The 22699-nt window shown below is 38.8% G+C and overlaps 1 protein-coding gene across 2 annotated transcripts in view; it reads right to left on the bottom strand.

Annotated features, from left to right (window-relative positions):
• The window catches only part of gatad2b (GATA zinc finger domain containing 2B), a 74583-nt gene that overhangs the window by 24876 nt on the left and 27008 nt on the right, over positions 1 to 22699 (bottom strand). For both annotated transcript variants that reach the window (XM_008421573.3, XM_008421572.3), the window contains exons 2-5: positions 21193 to 21573; positions 17307 to 17436; positions 13316 to 13447; positions 6743 to 6871 (exon numbers count right to left, since the gene is read on the bottom strand). In XM_008421573.3, coding sequence (XP_008419795.1) covers positions 6743 to 6871; positions 13316 to 13447; positions 17307 to 17436; positions 21193 to 21572 — 771 coding nt within the window. In that variant the 5' untranslated portion in view covers position 21573. The remainder of the gene's footprint in view (positions 1 to 6742; positions 6872 to 13315; positions 13448 to 17306; positions 17437 to 21192; positions 21574 to 22699) is intronic.

The raw sequence follows: 22699 nt of genomic DNA, 5'->3' as shown, positions 1-22699 counted from the left end.
AGACATGCTAGTACTGCATGTCTGCTGGTACTGCAGCTCCAAAGAACAGCTATAAATGCCATTAATGGGCAGCAAGGAGAGGCACTGTTGTGGTGACGAGCAAAAGGTAGAGAGTTGGAAAAACTGGGAGGTTCTCAAAGAGCCAATTTTAAGGTGTATTTTGCAGGTGTCCATGATGAAGTCAAAATTCTTCTAACCCTTCTAAACCGGAAAGTGTCGCTGACGACACAGCCAAATTTGCAGTACCGTAATTTCGCCACACTTGGCGCTATCTGAAAAATTCCAATGGTTTCTGAAAGGGGAGACATTGCACTTTCTAGCCAATATCAAGTTAATACGGCAATTTCACAGCTGCAGCTGCAGAGAGTGAAATTAATCTGTGAGGCACTCATTTAATAGACGGTAAATTGCAAAAATAACTTGCTGGATATTGAAAGTTCCAGTTATTATGGATAAATGGGTAAATATATCATCTCACAGGACATTTAAAGAACTACTTACAATTAAAATGAGAAATATATAGGTATTTATTGTTTCTTTGGTCTTTCCTTCTTTTTGCAAATTTATGTCCCCAAAAACAGAGAACCCTTGTAACACGTTAATTTTAAATCCAAATTTCAATACACAAATCAAATTTAAAACTTATAAACCAAATCTGTTTCAAGCATTTCATGAAATAGATACTCACCATTTGTCTGGGTGTCATGAAGGCCAATAAGTTGTCTTCAGCCATTTATATGAATTCCAATTCCTGAAAAGTTACGGAAATGAAAACCTAAATGTTTACACTTTTCATACAGGCAAAGAGATATTTAAAAAATGTATGCTGTTACAGTTTTTCTCAGTCAGTGTGGTGTATTTGACATTTGCAAACCAGTAAGTGCACTTCTCAGAACAATTTATACAAACAGCAAAACAGCATTTGTTTGCTTGCAAAAGCAAATTTCTTTGTAAAAATCCTTAGTTCATCTCTCAAAATTAAATATCTGCATCAGTGCCTATGAATAATAGGTTCTGAGGCACATTGTGTTTGGATAAGATAGTTAAATTGACTAGACATGTTTTCAATACAACAGTGTAGTCTGGAGAGCTATTCTATTGTGGACTATGCCTAAACCTTTGATGACAAGAACTGTAAATTATAATTGTTGGAGATCAATGCCAAGAGACTTGACAAAATTCACATTTATACTTTTAATGTAATTTGTTGACAGACTACACCATGGTGATTCAGAAAGGAAAAGACAGTGTAGTGGAAAATTTTAAGGTTACTATGATTATGAATAAAACAATGCATAATAGTATAATGATTCTTGTGTAATGCACATGCTCATGGGAAAGTCTTCTGAAACCGGTTCTCTGACCTCTGTATTACAATAAAGTTATTAAATTGTTTCTTTGCTTGTACCCTCATGACGTCCTTGAATGATTGTTTCTTGTGAAAGAAGATGCGTATGCCTTCCATCTGTTTGTAACCATTCCATTCAAACTGTGAATGGAATGAAACTCTTCCTATAAAACTGTATGCTGTGTTCCGCTAGGGCCTCTTTCTCCTGACTGTGTTCAGTGAGCAGAGTCTTCAAACCCTGTAAAGCCTTCGGATAAATACTGAGTAAGAATATATGTTCTTCCTCTGGTTCTCTGGTTTTTGTAACAGTTTTTCCCTCACTAACTCTTTGTTAAAGAAAATTTCCACAACAGAAATGCAGAAATTTTTTTAAAATTAAACTGGAAACATAAGGACAATCTCTCCTTATGGAAAATTGTACATGGAGTGTTGTAGGAATTACATTATACTATACTTTCAATCGCCATGCTGAGAAAAATTCCTCAATGGTTAAGGAATGAAGATGAAATTCCCTTTTATTATTGGGGGCACAATAAACAGGAAGATTTGTTAAATGCAATTTTGGGGGAGGGGTTGGGGTTGAAATATTTGCCACCACCGATAAAAAAAACAACTCAAGTCTATGAAAGCAATGTTGTTAGTTTTGCTAGTTTTGATTTCAGGGCATAACAAAGCAGTTTATCATGATTCAGCTGAAATAATTAAATTATTTTCATTGTTAATTTATTTCATTCCATTGAGAAATGGAAGTAAAAAAAGGTGTTGCATGTATTTTGTTTTAAGTATTTACTTACTGGAGCTTGTTTTGCTTTCGTTGCAGAGCCACAACTAGCTCCTCACTTAAGACGACTGAACTTGCTCAAAGGAATGACAAACTGCTTTTTTGATGTGAACAATTGACACAATGATTCGAAAATTGAACAAGTAGTTTTGAGAATTTAATTTATGCTCTGAGAAATGCACCCAAGCAACTGAAAAAAACTGTAAAATATCAGTATTTCAGAGTTACAATATACTGACCAGAAGTTAACCCCTCTGATAGAACAACAAGTAATCCTTTGTTTTAGCAAAATGTACAAAGGGTTTGTTATACAGTTATGATGGTAGTTATAAGTAGTTCAGTGTTTTCCACTTCACTTGAGGTAACACTTAATATTAATGACTATGTTAATATAGCACTTGATACTGTAATGACAATTAATGACATCTTTATAACTGTTGCTACTTGTTTCACTTTAATTGAGGTAAGAGTTAATATTAATGACACTGTATGACACTTAATGACATGACTACTATTATGACATATTTATGACATGATGATTCTTGGTTAATGTCAAGTTGTCATAAGACAATTTTGTCTCAGTTATTGTCAAGTTGTCAGAACAAAGACATTTTGAATAATAGCTTTGTATTAAAGGTGTCATGATTTACCGAATGACACTTTATGACAACAGTCAAATATTCATGAAGACTTATTCATATTCATGACAAGTGTTATGTCATGTTTATGACAGTGTCATGTCAGTCTTATTCACACCCCGTCAAAGTGTTACCAACATTTTTTTTTTCCCCAACAGCTGCGAAGCATGTAAATTAATAGCATGACTCAGAGGAATTAAAGGGAAATATTTTCTTTTTATCAGTTGATAAAAGTTAGCTAGCTTCAATTTAAACTGTGAAAGATGCTTACCTGGGATTCTTTCTGAATGTGCAGAAATAGCGGAAACTTGATTTCAAAGGTTGCTTCTCAATTCAGTGGCTACAGCTTTCAAAGGACCCGGCCTCGCCACTCTCAGCACCATTAGCTAGCGCCTTGTAGCTAGCAGTTGTGTACTTTGACTGACAACACTGTCTTGAGTTCGGGAAGCTCAGAGCTAATGCTCAACTGTAGGATTGCAGACTTAAAAATGTTAAACAGTACTGTGGTCTTGATGGTAATGCTGCTATCAAGCAAAAATACAATCTGGAGAATTAGGTGTTTACATAAATAGTAACAAGGTTTACACCTTGAAGTTTAACACAATGTTATCTGAAAGACGCATGAAAAACCGTGTCATGACTTGTCTTTCCCAACCCTGGTCCTCAAGGCACACTGCCCTGCATGTTTTAGAAGTTTCCCTGCTTTAATGCACCTCATTCAGCTGATTGCAGGTCAGCAAAGACCTGCTAATTGAAATCACCTGTGCTGAAGCAAAGAAACACCTAAAATATGCAGGGCAGTGTGCCTTGAGGACCAGGGTTGGGAAACACTGCACTATCTCTTTGCCCACTACAATACATTGCAAGAAGCAGGGCCTAACATACTGTCATATCTTACTATATGACAGATGTATGGTGGGCATAAAATTAGATATAATCAATATAATTAATTTACATGGCAAATTGGTGATGTCACCAATTTACCAGGTACATATGATGATACTTGGTCTACACAAAGAAAGTTTGATGCAACTGAGTGTGTGGAAGTTATTCCACCTTGATGCTTTACGGCTAATGGTCAGATTTTGAAGTTGGCCACATCCAAATGCTTTGATGTAGGAAAAAGATATTGATAACTATTAACCTCCAAAGCCTCAAAAGACTATGCTGAGTGATTATGAACTCTGTATGTCAAAAGCTGTAGGAGGAGTTCGCTCACATACAACTGTGCATTAAAGGTGTCATGATTTACCGAATGACACTTTATGACAACAGTCAAATATTCATGAAGATTTATTCATATTCATGACAGGTGTCAGCCACCGGTCATGATCCAAAGCCAAAATAGTGGTTTTGATCCACTATTTTGGATCAAACCCACAAAATAGCGGCTTTGATCCAAAATGGCCAACTTCATGGCTCCAACAGACTTTTTTTTTAAGGTTCTGTCAAAATACACATGCTGAATTTCATGATAGTCAATCAAAGTTTGGTTGGGGGTGATTATTTAAAGTATTCTAGGGGGTGCTGTGGGGGAATTAGGCCACGGCTACCAAATCTTGGACTGCATTCCTGTTGTGGGTGGATTAAGACCGATCACTGAGTTTTGTACAACTCGGCTGAAATATGTGGAATTTAGAGCCAACGTATGGCAACGGGCGTGACCTGTGACTTCGCCATGCCCACGGCCTCCAGCAAAAACTCTTTGTACTGTACTTTAAAGCAAGTAAGACCAACTTGTTATCTGCAGAGGTGGGACTCAAGTCACATGACTTGGGCTTGAGTCATTAATATTAAGACTTGAAAAAATTTTCAGTCTTGAAATTAACTTCTGAACAGGTTCAACACTTGGACTTGAACCTGTTTACTTGAAAAGACTTGATATTCTACCAAAAATCTATAGCTTAAAACACATATTTAAAAAGTGAGCCCCATTAATTTGTTTCACTCATCCCGTGTAAACAGACCGTCCCTCTATTTTTCCACACTCCACCAGAATGTGTGTGTAAGATGCAGCACAACCAATAAAAAAATTTAAAAAAAAATTTAAACGGGAGGGAAAAAAAAACAAGAGATGAAAAAACACTAAAAGCAGATGTGCTCCCGGAAATAATTTCTTTTAGGTACATTAATTCTGAAGTATGCATCAAAAACAGCGTGCAACATGCAAAACCTGCAAGAAGATCTCAGATGGAGTTGCAACAACTTCCAACTTTGTTCGACATTTGAAGTTGCACAAAGAACGGTAGGTGGTACTTTTCTTTTGCTATGAGATAGTTGACTTCAGCTAACTTCCTGTTATTAGCAAGTGTACTCCAGACTACGTTGCTGATGCAGCTTAGCTTTCATTGTATGCAATGTTTTGTCATGCTATATAAATCCGGTCTTTCAAACACATCGACTTTTGCCTGTCATGACTTGAGACTTGACTTGACCGTCTTTACTTGAGACTTGACTCGGGACATAAGGATAAAGATTTGAGACTTACTTGAGACTCGCAAAACACTGACTTGGTCCGACCTTTGGTTATTCGTCTTCCGACAAGATTATCTTGTGTCAGAAGATGACACAAGCTCCATTTCTTGGAAAGCTCCATCTCTGGAACTTTCCAAGTAAAAAAAAAGTCATTTCATGTTTTGAAGGGGTGGGGCTTAGATGACATCAGAATATGCCAACATCCAACATGCATCACTCATACCAAGTTTGGTGCCAATTGAACATTTTATGTGAAAGCTATAGCGCTTTCTTTGCTTTGGTGAGTTTGCCACTTGTCACCTAAACATGCTCTAAAACTCACGATTTTGATAACTTTTAACGCCCCATCCCTTAAACTGCATCCCTTAACCAAAAATAAAGTTGATAGCTCAAAATTCCTAGGAAGAGTTTGTTAAAGTTCAAGGTGTGTAAATGTCCAAATGGCCAAAATTTGTCCTTTGACACAAAATGGCTGCCTCCCTGTCCATTTTACGGCAAACCTCCAGGAGACTTTTTCTTCACTTGAGGTGAGCGACCTACGTACCGAATTTCAGATCTTCACAATGTACAGTTTGCCCTATCTCCCGTTAGGGGGCGATGTTGAGCAGTTTGGCCGCACCCACTTTTGATTGAACTGGAATCCAAAAATTTCACAATGGGGACAATATTGGGCAAAGTTTGGTGAGTTTTTGAATACGTTAAGGCCTACAAAAAGACATGTAAAAAGATGGAAAAATAATAATGTCTACAACAAAAAAAAAAATCTTGGGATTATAATAGGCTTTTGCAGCGTTTCACTGCTCGGGTCTAATTGTATCAAACCAAAATATCATACCAGCATTCTATTCTCTAAAAAATTATTTCTGCAGTCTGGTTGACTGTTTCACATCGTAGAGCTGCACAATTTGGCCTACTAGTACTGTCAATCTTATGTTAATTGACTGCTAGCAATATCAAACTATTCATTTTACAATTTCTAAAATTTTTACAATAAATTTGTGTTTTCTACATTTTATAACAGAAATGTAGAAAACATTATGTCAAATGTATGTTTGAGTTATAGTAATTCAATGCATTTTCAAAATGATGTTTAGGATGTTATAGTTTAGTATTTTACAAAGTTTACAAAATGCTATAACCAGCCCAGAGAAGGCTGTCATCTGGTTTGGTTATGTTGCATATTATTGATACACAAACCATATGGTTTAAAATATTCTTAAAATCTCAATGCATATTTTATACCTTTTAAAAATTCTAAAAGCTTCCAGTAGTGCGTCTCATCCGTGGGGGTCAGGGGGTTCATTGAGCTTACATTGAGATTTGTAAGAGATTGGAGGAAATAGGAACAGGGGATTGACATTTTCAGGGCTGTAAATGTATGTGACAATAAGTCTAAATGAAGAGATAGAGATATTCTGTAAAATGTACTTCAACCCAAATCCTCAACACTGGACACAATTTTCTTAACTTTGTCCATTATATAAAAACACATTGAAATACCTGTGCAGTTCGGAGATTTTGAGGCTCAGTGTTGTGCAAGCCTGGCCTCACAGGCAACTTTCCGATACCTGAAGAGCTGTGAATGGGAGGAGGCTGAATAGAGGACGCAGAGCTCTGGACCGCTGGGACCTGCACACAAATAGCAATCTACATTCAGGTTGTAATAAGTGAGCTGTAAGTCTTTTTATACACATGAAATTTATACAATATGTTTTTCTTCCTACATGGCTTCATAGAATGCATGCATTTACTACAAGCTGAAAAGAATGTCGTAGGTTTTTTGCACTGTGGGGCCCGGCCTGGCCCTATTGTATTCTGGCCCTGGCCGTGTGTGCATTGAGCAGAGTGACGCCTATAAACAGTTAGAGGACCATTGCATCAAGAAAATTCCTGTTAAAGCTGCCTATGCCTACCCCCTGGAGACTGCGGAACACTTTCATTCCTTGATGTCACATCCAGGTTTTTCCATATGCCCTCATCAGCGAGGAAGCTGAGAAAAAACTACCTCAGCTTTACCTTTATAACTACTTCACTAAAAAAAATTCTCAGCCGAGTATTATCTCTAAATTGGACTCATGTTTGGTGCAGCTGAACTACTGCTGAGCCTCTAAAGAAAGTTATTGAATCCAATGAATTGTGTATAAATAATGTGTTTGATGGGAACAATTGACTTTTGTTTAGGAGGAGGTGAGTGAGGGATGGAGTCAACTTAGGGGGGAGGATAGAGTATATGTTTTAAGCTATGTGGCTCAGTTTACCCCACACCTTACTCCTACTCCATACATGGGGTAAGTTGTGCCATGAGAACTTTTTTTGGACATGATACATTATCATGTCAGTTATGTTTACACTGTTACAAGTAGTATTAAAATACTATTGGTATCTGCAGGAAGAGAAGACCGGAAATCTTTTGGCATGGTACATAAAATTGCTATTGAATGTGAGGACAATAAATAAACTGCAGATGAAAGCTATTAAAGCTGCAGTATGTAACTTTTATAAAATATCTTTTCATATTTGTTGAAACTATGATTATGTCGGGACAGCACAACACCAATGGAAAAAAATATATATATATATATATATATATCGAGCTCCTCTGTCTTTTCCAGTGATATTCAGAACCAAGAGTCTGAGCGGTCCTAGAACACAATCCGTCTTGGACCATGGACCAGAGGACCAAAGCGGCCTTTGTTTGGATGTCCACATTAGACACCTACTCACCTCTGGGTCTGAACGAGCAGTGACCGCTCTGGTTTTGGATTCTGTGGGGCGGTATGGCCTGAGCAGATGGTCTTTGGACCGCTTTTCACATTTCTACCAATCATTCCCCCTCGCAATACTCCTCCTTGCTTTATGCTAAGCTGTAACTAGCACAGCCCTTCATAAAGCACCCTTCTTAAAGGGGCACAGCCCACCTGATGGTGGCTGTCATCGCTATCATGGCCACCGATGACGGCAGACAAATGGTTTTCCTGTATCGGTGAGTTGTTTATGTGCCGTTTGCTCAGCAAGTACATGAGCTTGATTGACAGTGCTAAGACACTCCTTCTGGCTCTCACTGGCTGTGCATTTCTTGAAACCTAAATAGCAGCACAGGGATGAGGTAGAGAATATTGATCTTTTCACAGATTATCTGTCTCATAAGATTGCTGTCACAACATGGTGAGATTGCCTTTTGCCAGCCCCATAGAAATTACATCAATGCCATGACTGAATGTATGACTGACTACATAAACTTTTGTGTGGACAGCACAATCCCCACCAAAACAGCGAGATGCTTCCAGAATAACAAACACTGGGTCACCAGTGAACTAACGGAACTGTTAAGCAAGAAAAAAAGAGCCTTTAGGGAATGAGACAGGGAGTTATTGAGGAGTATACAGAAGCAGCTCAAAGTCAAAATTACAGACAGAAAGGAGAAGTACAAGTACAAGAAGAAGCTGGAGAATAAACTGTAGAGGAACAATATCCGTCTTCAACCAAATCGGGAGATGCTGTTCATCCCTCAGCCTCTGCCTCCCACTTTTCTGTATCTAGAAGTCAGGTGAAAAGGCACCGGAACAAGGCTGCAGGTCCAGATGGTGTCAGTCCCAGAGTCCTCAAGGCCTCAAGCTCCAAAGCAGCTCTGTGAGATTCTGCAACATCTCTTCAACCTTAGCTTGACTGCAGAGAGGGTTCCATAGTTGTTGAAGACACCCTGCTTGGTTTCCATACCGAAGAAAACTCACCCATCAGTCATCAATGACTATACCTGTTGCCCTGACATCTCACCTCATAAAGGTTGTGGACATTGTTAGCTCACCTGATTAAGCAGATAAACACATATGACCGGTGGGAAGCTGGAGTTGAAGACGCCATCATACACCTGCTTCAACAAACCTACATCTGGACAAAGTAGGAAGCAATGTGAGGATCATGTTCTTTTGATTTCTCCAGTGCAGTTAGCACAATTCAGCTTGATTTGCTTTGTCAGAAACTCCAGAAGACACAGGTGAAGGCCTCAATCACCTGGATCTATTGCCCCTTTTCCACTAGCTCAGATCTACTGCAGCAGCCCTGCTCTACTTGGCCCAGCTCGGCTCTACTACGAAGAGTCACGTTTCCACAGACCTGGCTTGGTTTGTAGAGAGGCAACGCCTCCTGGCGGTGGGTGTTATAGAGCCCCACCTCCAGGCACCATGTGCTGTGCTACATTAATGTGCGACCAAACGCAAGTTATTTTTCCTAGACAGAGAGAGCTGAGGTATTTTTTATAGGCTGATTGTGATTTTTTTGGAGATTTATAAAAAAAAAGGCACAGTGTGAGGAATGCTGCGAATGTGAAGGACAGCTGAAATCCGCCTTGCAGCTGGAAGAAATCAGGTGGCCCAGACGTTGCAGAAAAGGCTAACGTCAATTTTTGTATTACAACTGCTATAAAACTTGTAGTGCTGAATATACATGCACTATTTTTAGACAGGGTTTTGCAAATAACTTAAGTATCAAAATTGTCATATGTTGGCACCACACATTCATAATATATTCCAATGGGCTTTCAGATGTTTGTAAACTGTCACCGCAGACCATCAGTGTAATTATCCTTGCAGTCCTCTGAGTTGTAAGATGTCTCATCTCATCATGTCCATCTTCCTGACTGCCAGTCGGTTTTTACCTTCAGGACATCCAGAGACCTCCACCTTTCTGAAGCAGGGATCACGTGTCCAATGCGCTAAAACATTTACTACTAAAAAAAATTTAGCTGATGTTCTTAGAGTTGAACTGATCTATTGATTTCAACGACTCATCTGATGTTCAAGTTATATTGAAAATGAATAAAGTATTCTTTCTAATCCAAGTAGCTCTAGTTTCGATCAAACCTTCAATGTTTTCACATATCTGGTCTCTAAGAATTTATTAATTTTAAACTTTTAAACCTCCAACATTCAAAGAACAACAAAACAGAATCCAGTAATGGATACACATTTTGGACACATTTTCTCACTTTCTTACATTGAAGATCTTCCAAGAAGACGGCTAAATAGTGAGTGGATAGAATTATGTTGTACAAAGTATTAATCAACAAACATGACTTGTATTTTGGGTTCTTGCTAATGGCAACCCTAATAGTAATGTAGTAATGTCAAAATGTTGGGTTTGCTGAATAATGTATGTGTTAACTTCTGGATGCCTAATCTACAATGGCAAGTGTCAATGAAATACACATACAATATATTATTATTTTCACTGTGTCTAAAGCTCCTCCTTTCCTCACATTTTTGGGAGGATTGTAGTAGAACCTCAAAGCCATTCAAACTACAGTATGTACAATGCATTGTATATTTTATCAGGATTTCCCCAATGTGTTATAAGAATGGCGGGCCGCCAGGCTAAGCATTTGTTTTTGGTTTTTTGAAAAACAACATTAATAAAAATTTATATATTTTCTAAATAAGCCGGACTGCAAGCATCTGTTTCACAGAGCGCTTCACTGATGGAGCAGAATTATTCCTAAAAGATAGGTTTATATACCGTGTTCCAAATTATTATGCAAGTGATGTTTTCTCTGATGGTCACAGCCTTTTTGACAAATAATAGTTAGCATAATTTTCAAGTTATGAACTATTGGGGTATACTCCAATATAACATTAATATAATATAATATAGCATCTGATCCAATTTGATCAGATCAAATTTTACTTAAACCTCTCAATGAGAACAGTATTTAAAATTTTTTAACTCAAAATGGGCTGTTCCAAATTATTATTAACAGCAGATTTTCAAAACATTTTATGGGTTATAAAGAACTACAAATGGTAATTCTTCAAATGGGCAGCATTAAGTAGTGACCTTTTCTAAAATCAAAAAATATTTCAATCAAAAACATGTTAACAGACCAAGTTACATGTTAATATACAAAAACGTTCACAATTCTTGCATCTATTGAACTTGTGCGTTGGTGGGTAGTTTCTACTAGAATTTCTTTGCGAGATGTCAGAATAGCTTCCCACCCTCATAGATCTTTTGCTTGAGGATACTCCAATGATTCTCAGAAGGGTTGAGGTCAGGGGAGGCAGGTGGTCACACCATGACTTTCTCTCTTTTATGCCCATAGCAGCCAATGACACAGAGGTATTCCTTGCATCATGAGATGGTGCATTGTCATGCATGGAATTGATTTTGCTATGGAAGGTACGGTTCTTCTTTTTGTACCATGAAAGAAAGTGATCAGTCAGAAAGTCTGTAGACTTTGATGAGGTCATTTTCACACCTTCTCTTCCCATGATTCTGGCCCAAAGCATGACTCCACCACCTCCTTGCTGACATCACAGCCTTTTTGGGTCGTTATGGCTATCCACCATAACGACCCATCCACTACTCCATCCATCTGGACCATCCAGGGTTGCACAGCATTCATCAGTGAATAAGACTGTTTGAAAATTAGTCTTCATTTATGTCTGGGCCCACTGGAATGGTTTCTGCTTGTGAGCACTGGTTAGGGGTGGCCAAATAGTGGGTTCATGCACCGTTCATGCACTCTGTCGCTGCTTGGTGTCTGAAGTTTACCTCAGCACAGATGGCTTCCTTTCACTCAAACTGGACACAGGCTGACCTGTATGGATATTTACATCAACCCCTGTGAGGACTTCTGTTTCTTTAATCAAGGTAAGAGTCAAGTTTAAAACCCACAGCGGCAGCTCTGCTTGTGCAGCTGTATGATATAACCTGTAGTTGAACAAAGAATTACATGCAGCGTGTGCATTTACATCTCAACACGCTGCCCAGCATGTGGCTCTGTGTCTGCCCCAGTGCTGATAAAATGTATGTATGTTGTCCTGGTCGGCCGGTGCATCAGTGGTTCAGCCTGTGTAGGAGCTTTTGCGCTCGCCTCGTAGTCATGCATCACACTGGAAATATTGAATAAAATTATATATGTATATATTTTTTTCCTTTTTTACAATTTTTCCGGTTACACTAAGCATCAAACCCTATCAAATGATCAAATGCTTTGTCTGCGTAGTCAGCCAGAATTAATGTGAGCGGCCACGCGGAGATCTTAAAAACTCTTTCCACAAAGCTCATGCAACCAAAACAGTTTCTGTGGTGCTTTTTAAAAATTCAGACACAAAATGAAAGCTCTACTAAAGGCACATAAATTAAATCTCCCATTTATCCCTCTGTATCCAGCACAGATGCTCAGTGCAGCGGATGTAGCTCTTCATACAGGCCCAGTCCACGGTCGTATGAGGCCTTGAGCAGAAATCGACTTAGAGGCCTGCTAAGAACATCAACACCACTAACAGCATTTCACCTTGGATTTAGTAAATGTTCTCCCTGTCCTAGTAAATGGGAGAAGGGGGTAGTTTTAGAGTTACGGCCCTGGGCCTTATGGGCTGGGCTGCAGGTGTCTTGTTGTCCGTCTTTGTGCTCCTCCCCTTTACAGGTGCTGCTGACTCATTAATTTGCAGCACAGAGCATTTAAACCTGGCCGTCTCCACCTTCTGGGTCGCCTTTGGCATCCACTCTGCTCTTGACGCTTGTGGTGCTCTGCGTTCAGCCTCAGCTTCCCTCCTTTTGCACATTTGAGTTTGTTTTTGCATCCCAACACTTCCAGATGCACTCATACAACACATCCAAGCATTTGCATTGCACTACTGATACTGACATCCACAATCCATTGTTGTTTTTGTTAATAAATATTCCCTTTTATGCACTTTTAACCACTGCATAGTCTCCCGTTTTGTTATGACTTTGAGCCAGTCGTAACAGCCAACTTAAAAAGCAATCAGTTATAATTGCAGGTTACTAATTTGTATTTGTGAACAAACAGAGCTCAAACTCAAAGATTAAACTCAGAGCATCAGATTGTCGGTGTGGTAACAAAACAATTTAACTATGTAAAAGTTCAAAGAACAATCTTCAAAGTAAACTTGCCAGCTCCTTAAAATCTTAAATTTAAATGTTAAACAATTTCAAATGTTTGATTTATGTATGCCGACACCGTTAAATCAAATTTAGCAGCATTGATATTTTCAATAAACAAATTGTTTTAACACAAATATGGTCTGTAAAAAATTAGTAAAAAATACTAACCTTTTGCACAACGTTCTCCTTCTGCATCTGGCTTTGTCTAAGCTTCTTGAGCAAGACGAGACGGGCTTCTTCCAGGCGCAGCTCTTCCCTCAGAGCTTTGATCATCTGCTGTCGCTCCTCTCCCGTTTTTCCCTGGAGAAAACGCACACATACACAGTAACTACTTTTATACAGTGACTTTTACGGTCATGGATTTTTAACTAAAACCATTAACTTTTGTAATGATACTTGTTGAATTGGCTCACCAAGGTCCAACCATGTTTCAGAGCAACATGTAAGTGGTGAAAGAAGAATGTTTATATGCAGTTTATGGAAAAACAGATTCAGAACAAAAAGAAGCAATTTCACTGAATATTTTATACACTCAAAAGTTTTAAAGCTACAGTGTCCAAAGTGCAATTCTGGGACCATTTGCGGTCTTCAGAATGATTTTGTGCTGCATATGGGCCCCATTTCAAGAGTGGCCCAATTGTGATTCATCAGCCAATCTAGTTGATGCAGACATATGGTTTTAATGATTTTATTTATCAAGACTAAGATATTAGAAAACAATCAGCACCCAAACTTATTGACTATTATTGACTTATTGATTATTAAATTCTTTTGGTAATTTTTCAAACTGGGAAAACATGCAGGTTCATTTTGTGCTTCAAATATACCATGAGTTACAGATCCCTACCAGAACATTTTGTTTCATTAAAATATAATGTACTTAGTTCATTTCTGGCTTGATGAAAACCAACTACTCTACTACATATAGTTTTTGCTTTTTTCATAATAATTGTAACAACAGTTATGATAATAAATCTAGTTTTTGTGTTGTTCACTTGCTTGTCTGTCTGTCGCCTCAGCGCACAAACTCCATAGAAATGAATGGAGATGGAGCAGCAGTGTCTCCTGTCACCATGTTACCATTATCTCAGTTACCTGCTGGGCTCCTGGTCTGCTACCACAGAGTCCAGTGAGGAGGAGTGAGCTGGAGAAACGCAGGTTTAAAAGTCAAACGCAACAGCTGCAGTCTTGGAGGCTTTGGATCCAAACTGAATGACTGTGATGAACCACTGAACCTGTGGAGCCACTGTGTTGTAAAACAGTAGCAACTAAATCTGCACCTAAAATGTACAGATGCCGTTTGCTTGCTTGGGGACCATCCTATTGTCACGGAGGTGCAGTGGTGGTTTCTGGAATGAGCAACATCGGCAACCGCCCAGGGCGGCATCTTGTGGGTGGCGACCGCTTTTCCCCTCTCCCATGAACTGGAGGATCTGAATGTGAACAATGACTAATGCAAACCTCCCAAATTCCCTCCGAATTTTTTTTATAATTAAAAGGTCCAGTGCTAAATGTTCTTTTGAAATTTGTTTATTGACCCATGAGAAGGTGTATTTGCATTGTTAGACAATTTTTATGCTATTAGTTAACAATGGTCTCAAATTGACAATATTACCGTTTATCACAATCATTTCTGGGACAATCAATAGCCTGGCAAAATAAGTTATTGTGACAGTCCTTTGTATATATTCTACCACTAAAATGTGCATTGAGTTCATTCTTTTTTGTTCAGTAATCACATGACAGAATGCATCAATTAGAGATTGCTACTGAATCTGAAGTGTTTCAGTTAAATGTTGAAATTTCAATTGATACTCACTAAATAAAATTGTATTCCCAGCTGTCACTATTCTAACAATCTTATTTTTGGAGTTATACTTGGGAACAAAAGCTGTAAAAAGATTAATTTTGGGGGATTATATGACCAGTGGTTTGCAGATGAAGAAACTAAAAATATGTTTTATTATTTTAGAAAAATAACCAAATTTCAAGGAAATTAGTGAAGACCAACTACTGCAGCCATCAATATGTAACTGCAGAAAAGCACAATAAGCTCAGTCAAACATAATACATAAACACAAATAAATACATAATAAAAAAACATCTCGTCAGGAAACTGGATTATGGAATTACAGAAGCAAACAGTCATTACATTTTAGACTTCAACTAAAACATTTTTTTAAATGAATTTTTTTTTTACCATGGCTCTTTTAAATTCGACTTTACCATCAATAATAAAGTGATTAACTAAATAAATACTGATTGGCATACTAAAACTTCTAGAAGTAAAAAAAAAATTCTATTCTAGGGGTTGTTTATGTTTCTCTAAATAAACATTAGTGATGATGATATAATGAATAAGGCAATGTTTTGTGATGTACATCAAATGAACTTTGTGTTGACATCCCCACTAGGCATGTGTGATGTGGCATAAAATTCAAATCACATTATATATTGTGATGGATGGCAGTAACAATATGCATCACAATATAATTTATATATAACTCAATAGAAACAAAAAAATTTATTTACTAATCGAGTGGAATGTATGCATAAAAACTTGTTTAACACTGGTTTTTGTGGATGCTGTTCGCATGCAACATACGGTTTTATGTAACAGCAACATAAAACCGTTTTGTTTTATGTTGTTGCCTATCATTGCCAGGTCTCCCTTAAAAAATCATTTTAAGGGAGACCTGGCAATAATAGGCAGGAGCATAATCTCAATGGTGACTACCTGGTTAAATCAAAGTTAAAAAAATAAATGAAAAATATATTTCTAGCTAAAAACACAATAACTTTAATGTAATGATGTCTGCGTCAAATCCTTCTTTGTCTTCTCAGTGTAGTTACTGGAGCTTGTAGTCAGCTGTATTTCTGGTATTCAAGCACAAGGTGGTAAAACAAATTGCTTGAATGTCCTCTCTTCCACACACTTTGCATACAATTTTCTGCTCCTGATCTGAGTGTTTTACTCTGTGCATGGTCCGGTGGGGTCATCACATTTGCACTCCCCCCCCCCCGCTTCCCCCACCACTACAAGGTTTTTCTGCGTGGTTTTAGAAAAACTGTCAGACCGTCACACCGCCCCATGGCTCTTCCACAATGTCCAACCCTGAAGCCTGCCATGCTCCTCCTGAGCATTGCGCCAAGACAGTGGGAGGATTCGAATGGGGGTCCATTGGACTCAGCGAACTTTATCCCGTGCGCGTCATGGAGGGATTCGCACCGATCCCTCATGCGCTTTTACCCCTTGCTTTTCCGCTGTGCAACTGTTCCAACTGCTGTGTTCCCCCTGAGCATCGCGTCAAGACCACAGGAAAATAAACCTGAACTAAGTCCAGATAAGTTGCGTTTTTGCACCTGCCTTCTTAGCAAGCTCTTCCCTTGTGCTCTCAGCCACTCTGCTTTCCGCTTGCTCTGTTTTGATACCGGATGATTGTGTCATAAACAAGCATTACTGCAGTTATCTGGTAGACTCTATTGTAGGCCGAATTTCTATTATAGCAATTTGGTCTACGTGTACGTAGAAACATATACGGTATACGTTTCTACTATATGCCATATATATTGCACATTTCTACTCTCCACTTTGACATTTAGCACTATTTTAACAACACAATGTTTCCCCTAAGTATGTGAAAGTGGTGGAAATCTCCTGGGCCCAATGTTACACAACGAGAGCACAAACTCTACATTATGTTTGGTACCCCACTATCAGGAATCATACTTTCCTGGTTGAATATTTACAATCAGGAAAGTATTCCTTTTCCTGATTATCTTCATTCACAGAGAATCTACTGCAAACCAGGTGTGCTCATATCGGCTTGACTTTCCTTTTTTTTTTGCATGATTGTTGGCTATAAAAGAATCAATACTTCCAAGTGGTACCTAAATTAAAAAACTCATCAAAAAAATTGCGTCAAAAATAGTAAAATACAAATGGTAAATTCAAAGCCACCAACCATATGAAATATGAAACTAAATTTTAAAAACTGAATTTCTAAAACTAATTTAAATTCTGTCAGAGATAGCTTTTTAGTCCTCTGTTAAAATGAATCTCCAAAGGTATACTAAATACTTGTCATAACCACATTAAGACAGAGATAATACTGAATCATGGTGTACAAAGAAGAAGTGGGAGCTGTTCCAAATGAACCTTAAAAATCTCCAAGTTAGCCTGGTGCATGCGCTCTTCGGGTCGAGGTGTTGTCCTGGGACTGGACGCCTCATTGTCTGAAAGTATGATGACATCTGGAGAAGGAGTTTGTCTGTCACGATCAACCTCACTAAAAATAAGAACAAAAACAAAAAGTTAGAACATCTAAAGACTGAGGTCAATCCAAGACAAATCAATTAGATGTATTTTTTTTCACTGCACTAAAAACAACTAAAGATGCTTTTCCACTGGCAAGTCTAACCGGTTTATGTGCAGTTCAGTTCTACCCCAGGTAGTGAGCTTTTCCACTGTTCCTCACTATTGTGGGTGGGGCGTGTGCATGCAGCAGCTGTGGTCAACTCTCCACTGATGTTTGCAGCAACACTCAGCAATGGAGAACTTCAAGGTTATGGTTGTGATTTTGATCAACTCAAATAAACTCATTTAATTTTGTCTTCTATCAATTCACTACTGGTCCAAACCTAATGATAAAAACTGAGATCTGCTGATTATGTCACTATGCATATGAATATTCTGGGATTTTTTTTAATGTGCAATCTTTAGGATTTAAGTAATGTAAAAAGATGTAAACCAATAGACACGCTTGAACGTTATTTTTTTTAAAAAGAAAAATTATTTAATTCACATCACACCAAGTTAATACTATGCAGTTCCACAGTTTGAAAAACTGTAAAAACTGTAGTCCAGTCAGAAAACTGACCACAGCTGCACCGTTTCTCTCTTTATTGCTGCCAGTTCTTCAAAGCAAAATTCTGCTGGCAGCATTGCTATATCACAGTCATTCCACTGCAAAACTTACACGCATACGTTCCTAGCACTGCTCCTGATTAAACTCAAAATAGCTTCTTTGTACTGAGCAGCTCTCGGTCCACAGGTAAACCAGAGTATTGCTTTTGCTGTCAGGTAATAATTAGCCAGTCAATCAATGCCGTCAGCTGTCAATCAAATCACTTTGGTGGCATACCTGGCTCGGTATAGCTAGTACTATCCTTGAATAGGTATGGAAATCTGAGAACGGCCGGGCAGAGTGATGCTGAATTTGCTAATGGAAAATTAATCTGGTCAGGGCGGAGCGGACCGGACCGGACTGGACCGGAACAGAACGAACTGGTTAGAGGCAGCTAGTGGAAAAACGTTTTAAAGGAACTGGTTTGAGACAAGCACTATGATTGTTACTAGAAAATCTGAATATTCAGACAATTAGGAAGATAAAACATGGTAAGATAAAATTTAGATTTTTCTTCTCTGCAACTTTGACATCAATGGAAAAAAAAAAGTACTTGATGCATTTTGCTAAACCAAAACAGGTAAATCATAGAGATTAAAGATATTAAAACGGGATTGAATAGCTGTGATTTAATTTCTTATAAAGATCATGCCGCATTTATCTCAATACATAATTAAAACACATATGGGCTTTCATACAGTATTTGCTGACCCATCCAAATGATGAGAATCAGGTGTTCCAATCATTTTCCATGGCCACAGGTGAGGAAAATTAAGCACCTGGGTATGAAGATTGTTTTTACAAACATTATTGAAAGAATGTGTTCCTCTAAGGAGCTTGGTAAAACTGTGATAGGATGCCACCTGTGCAACAAATCCACTTGTGAAATTTTCTCACTCCTAAATATTCCACAGTCAACTGTACTATAAAAAGATGGAAGTCTTTGGGAAAGTCAGCCACTCAGCCATGAAGTGATAGGCCACGTAAACAGATGGAGCGGGGTCAGTGGCGCTGCAGCGCGTAATGCAAACAGGTCACAACTTTCTGCAGAGTCAATCACTACAGACCTCCAAACTTCATGTGGCCTTCAGATTAGTTCAAAAATAGTGATTAGAGAGCTTCATGGAATGGGTTTCCATGGTGACCAGCTGCATCCAAGCCATACATCACCAAGTATAATGCAAAGTGTGAGATGAGATGGTGTAAACCACGCCATCACTGGACTCTAGAGCAGTGGAAGCGCATTCGATGAGTGACGAATCACGCTTCTCCATCTGGAAACCTGATAGATAAGTCTGGGTTTGGCGGTTGCTAGGAGAACGATACTTGACTGACTGCATTGTGCCAAGTGTGAAGTCTGGTGGAGGGGGGGTCTGGTGTGGGGTTGCTTTTCAGGAGCTGGACTTGGCCCCTTAGTTCCAGTTAAAGGAACTCTGAATACTTCAACATACGAAGACATTTTGGATAATTCCATGTTCTCAACTTTAACAGTTTGGAGCTGACCCCTTTTTCTTTCTACATGACTGAGCACCAGAGCACAAAGCAAGGTCCATAAAGACATGGATGGCAGAGTCTGGTGTAGATGAACTTGACTGGCCTGCACAGAGTCCTGACCTCATCCTGATAGAACACCTTTGGGATGAATTACAGCGGAGACTGAGAGCCAGGCCTTCTCTTCCAACATCACTATGTGACCTCACAAACGCACTTCTAGAATGGACAAAAATCCCCATAAATACTCCTATACCTTGTGGATAGCCTTCCCAGAAGAGTTGAAGCTGTTCTAGCTGCAAATGGTGGACCAACGTCATATTGATTAGGGATTAAGCTCATATGCGAGTCAAGGCAGATGAGCAAATTACTTTTGGTAATATAGTGTATTATAAAAGCTGAAAAGTAAATTACAAAACTATATTTGTGTTTGTCAAACAAGGCCAAGAGAAAGGCCTTGTTTGACTTGGGCAATTAGTTCATTCTGTTCTTGAAATTAATTTAATAAAATCAAAGAACCACGTTCAGAGTAGGACACTAGGCAGTGATATAAAGGGAGCCATATTGTTTGGGTTACACAGCATCCAAGCAGTTGCTGGATTTTTAGGAAATCCAATTAGGAAACAACAGGATCACAGTTGAGGTTTATTTGTGAATGCGGGTTCTGAACGCTGTTCAATTCTCTTGCTCCCATCTTTTAAGATAGTTGCTTGAACTCATTTAGATGTAAACTGACATTGTCAAAGTCAAGTCTACCTCAGATTGGATGCACCAACATATTGTTCAATGTTCTTTTTGTGTGTGGCAATTTTAAACTTTCAGTGCATTAGTAAACTATCACACAAATCAAAGCAATCATCTTAATTTTGTAGTCTGTAATTTTACAGGATACATGAATACTTTTGAGGAACGAATGTAACACAATGGGAAATTATATTCATTTGTACAATTCTTCACTAAATACCATAATAAGACTGTCAAATGGTTAACTCCTCAAGGGAAATTGAAAAGTTATGAAAGGAGAAGGCTGTCTCCGTGTGGCTAGCTCCGTGTCAGTTTCCTAAAAGCAAAGCAAAAGATGCAGGGAGGAAGGGGGAACCCCCACTGGGAGGAGCATGACAAACACTGAAGCAGGAGATGTGTCCCACAGCTGGTCTGTGCTATTGTATGAAAGTTGCGTGCAAATACCAATCGTCTGAAGCCACGTGACTGCATCGATTATTTGGCTTCAGACGAAGTATGTTGGAAAGAACAAAACTTTGTATTGTGCATTCTTGTTTGCCTTTCTCTCCGCTGTATGCTGTTTAATAAGTCTGTATTGCAGACTTATTAAACACGACACAGAAGTTTAAACCTGATTCTCCCCCAACTATAAAATCAATATTTGGGTTTGGGTTCAGGTCATAAATATAAACTAGTAAACCATATCCACTACTTTACTCACCACTACCTCAGGAATGCAGGTAGTGGTGTATAGCTGAGGTAATGCATAATATTTTGTGGATTACACCCTGAAAATTTTATACTATGAAGAAGTGCGAGAAAAAAAAACCTAAACATGCTAGTTAAATAAAAGGTGTGACCCTATTTAGAATACCAGATTACTTTATTCACCATAATCTTTTAGGAAGTAAATATTTGACTCACCATCTTCTTCCAGCACTCATATCCACTGGCTCATCCATAATGTTTTCCTTTCCATTCTTACTTTGACCGACATGAACACTGTGGCTGCCAAGCCTTAAACTTCCATTCAGCTTCTCTTCATATGCCGCACCCATTAGACTCTGGTGGTGGATGGAGCTGGCACTGGGGCCTTTTCCATCTCCAAGCGTCCCTGGAACCTCTAGGGCAGCCAGATCAGCTAAGTCCTTGCGTTTGAGAAGAGCAAGCATCTTCAGGCGCTCCATGGCCTCGTGACCCTCCATTTTTAGGCGCTTTGACAGAGCCTCCTCCCTCTCACTGGATGACTCCAGACCTCGCTTTAACAGGTTGAGCCTCAGTGTATCATCAGACATCCGCTCCATCCTAAGATTAACACAAGAAAAAAAGAGAGAAAAATAAAAGCATTAAAGTCAGATTAGACAAACTAGCCATGCCTCCAGTCACAAATTTAAGACAAAAGGGTCCGAAACTAATATTTGTTGGTCTTACAGTCATCATACTTCAGTTTTTAACAGGAGATGGACAATATGACCAAAATATTTAATTGCACAGTGTCTGTCCCCTTCACACACACAGTGAGCTTTGGCATCTCACCACTAAAATGAAACATCACGTTTTGACATTAAGGGTAGTTAGTGTTCAACTAACTGACCAAACAAAATATCAACATTCACAGATCAATGAATCGTTATAGTCTGCCAAATAATCTAAGCAGTCTTTTGCAATTATGATATTGCATTCAGGTCTAGTTGTGCAGGTGTATTTCGACAAAAACGTTGTTGTTCATCCTCGAAAGTGACATCCTCTTAAGGTCAGTTCAAGTGAAAAGAGACAAAGCAAATTGATACATGATACAAACAAAATATTTGAAACAGCAGCTGCTCAAAACTACAAAATCAGAGTCCTCTCCTCTCTGGTGGTCCTCTCACAGACCAGCTGTAGGACACCTCTCCAAAATCACTCAAACATTGAATTTTAAATGTCCAGTCACTGAATATCGAAGTCAAACAATGAACCACTTTGATAAGCAGTATTTTTTTCTCCCACATAATATGGTAGTAATGTGTTCCTTAAAACACAACCACAAGGTGGCGACACCCCGCCTCTCGCCCGGAACATTAGCTTGAGATCGGCACCAGCAACCCTCCCGACCCCACTAAGGGACAAGGGTGTAAAGAAAGCCTGACCAAAAGGTCAGGCAGAATATGTATGTTCTCCCTGTGATTCATTTATATATTTATTTTTAAATCATGTCACACCCTGGGTTCCATGGCTTCTTTTCACCAGGTTGTCAATTGTCCCACCAGGAGAAACAAGATAATTGATTTACTGTATACTAATGTAAAGGGTGCATACAGGGCTGTTTCCTTTCCCCCACTGCGCAAGTCAGTCCCAGTACATCCACATGGTCCAAAGGCAGGGTGTCTCCACTCACTCTATCAGAAGATGGACTCCTGAAGCAAAGGAGGCCTTTTTAAAATAATCTGAT

This window comes from Poecilia reticulata, chromosome 11 (assembly GCF_904066995.2).
Source record: "Poecilia reticulata chromosome 11, P_reticulata-male-v2, whole genome shotgun sequence".
Lineage (NCBI taxonomy): Eukaryota > Metazoa > Chordata > Actinopteri > Cyprinodontiformes > Poeciliidae > Poecilia > Poecilia reticulata.
Note: the sequence above shows the minus strand (reverse complement) of the source record. Positions and strands in the feature narration are given on the sequence as shown.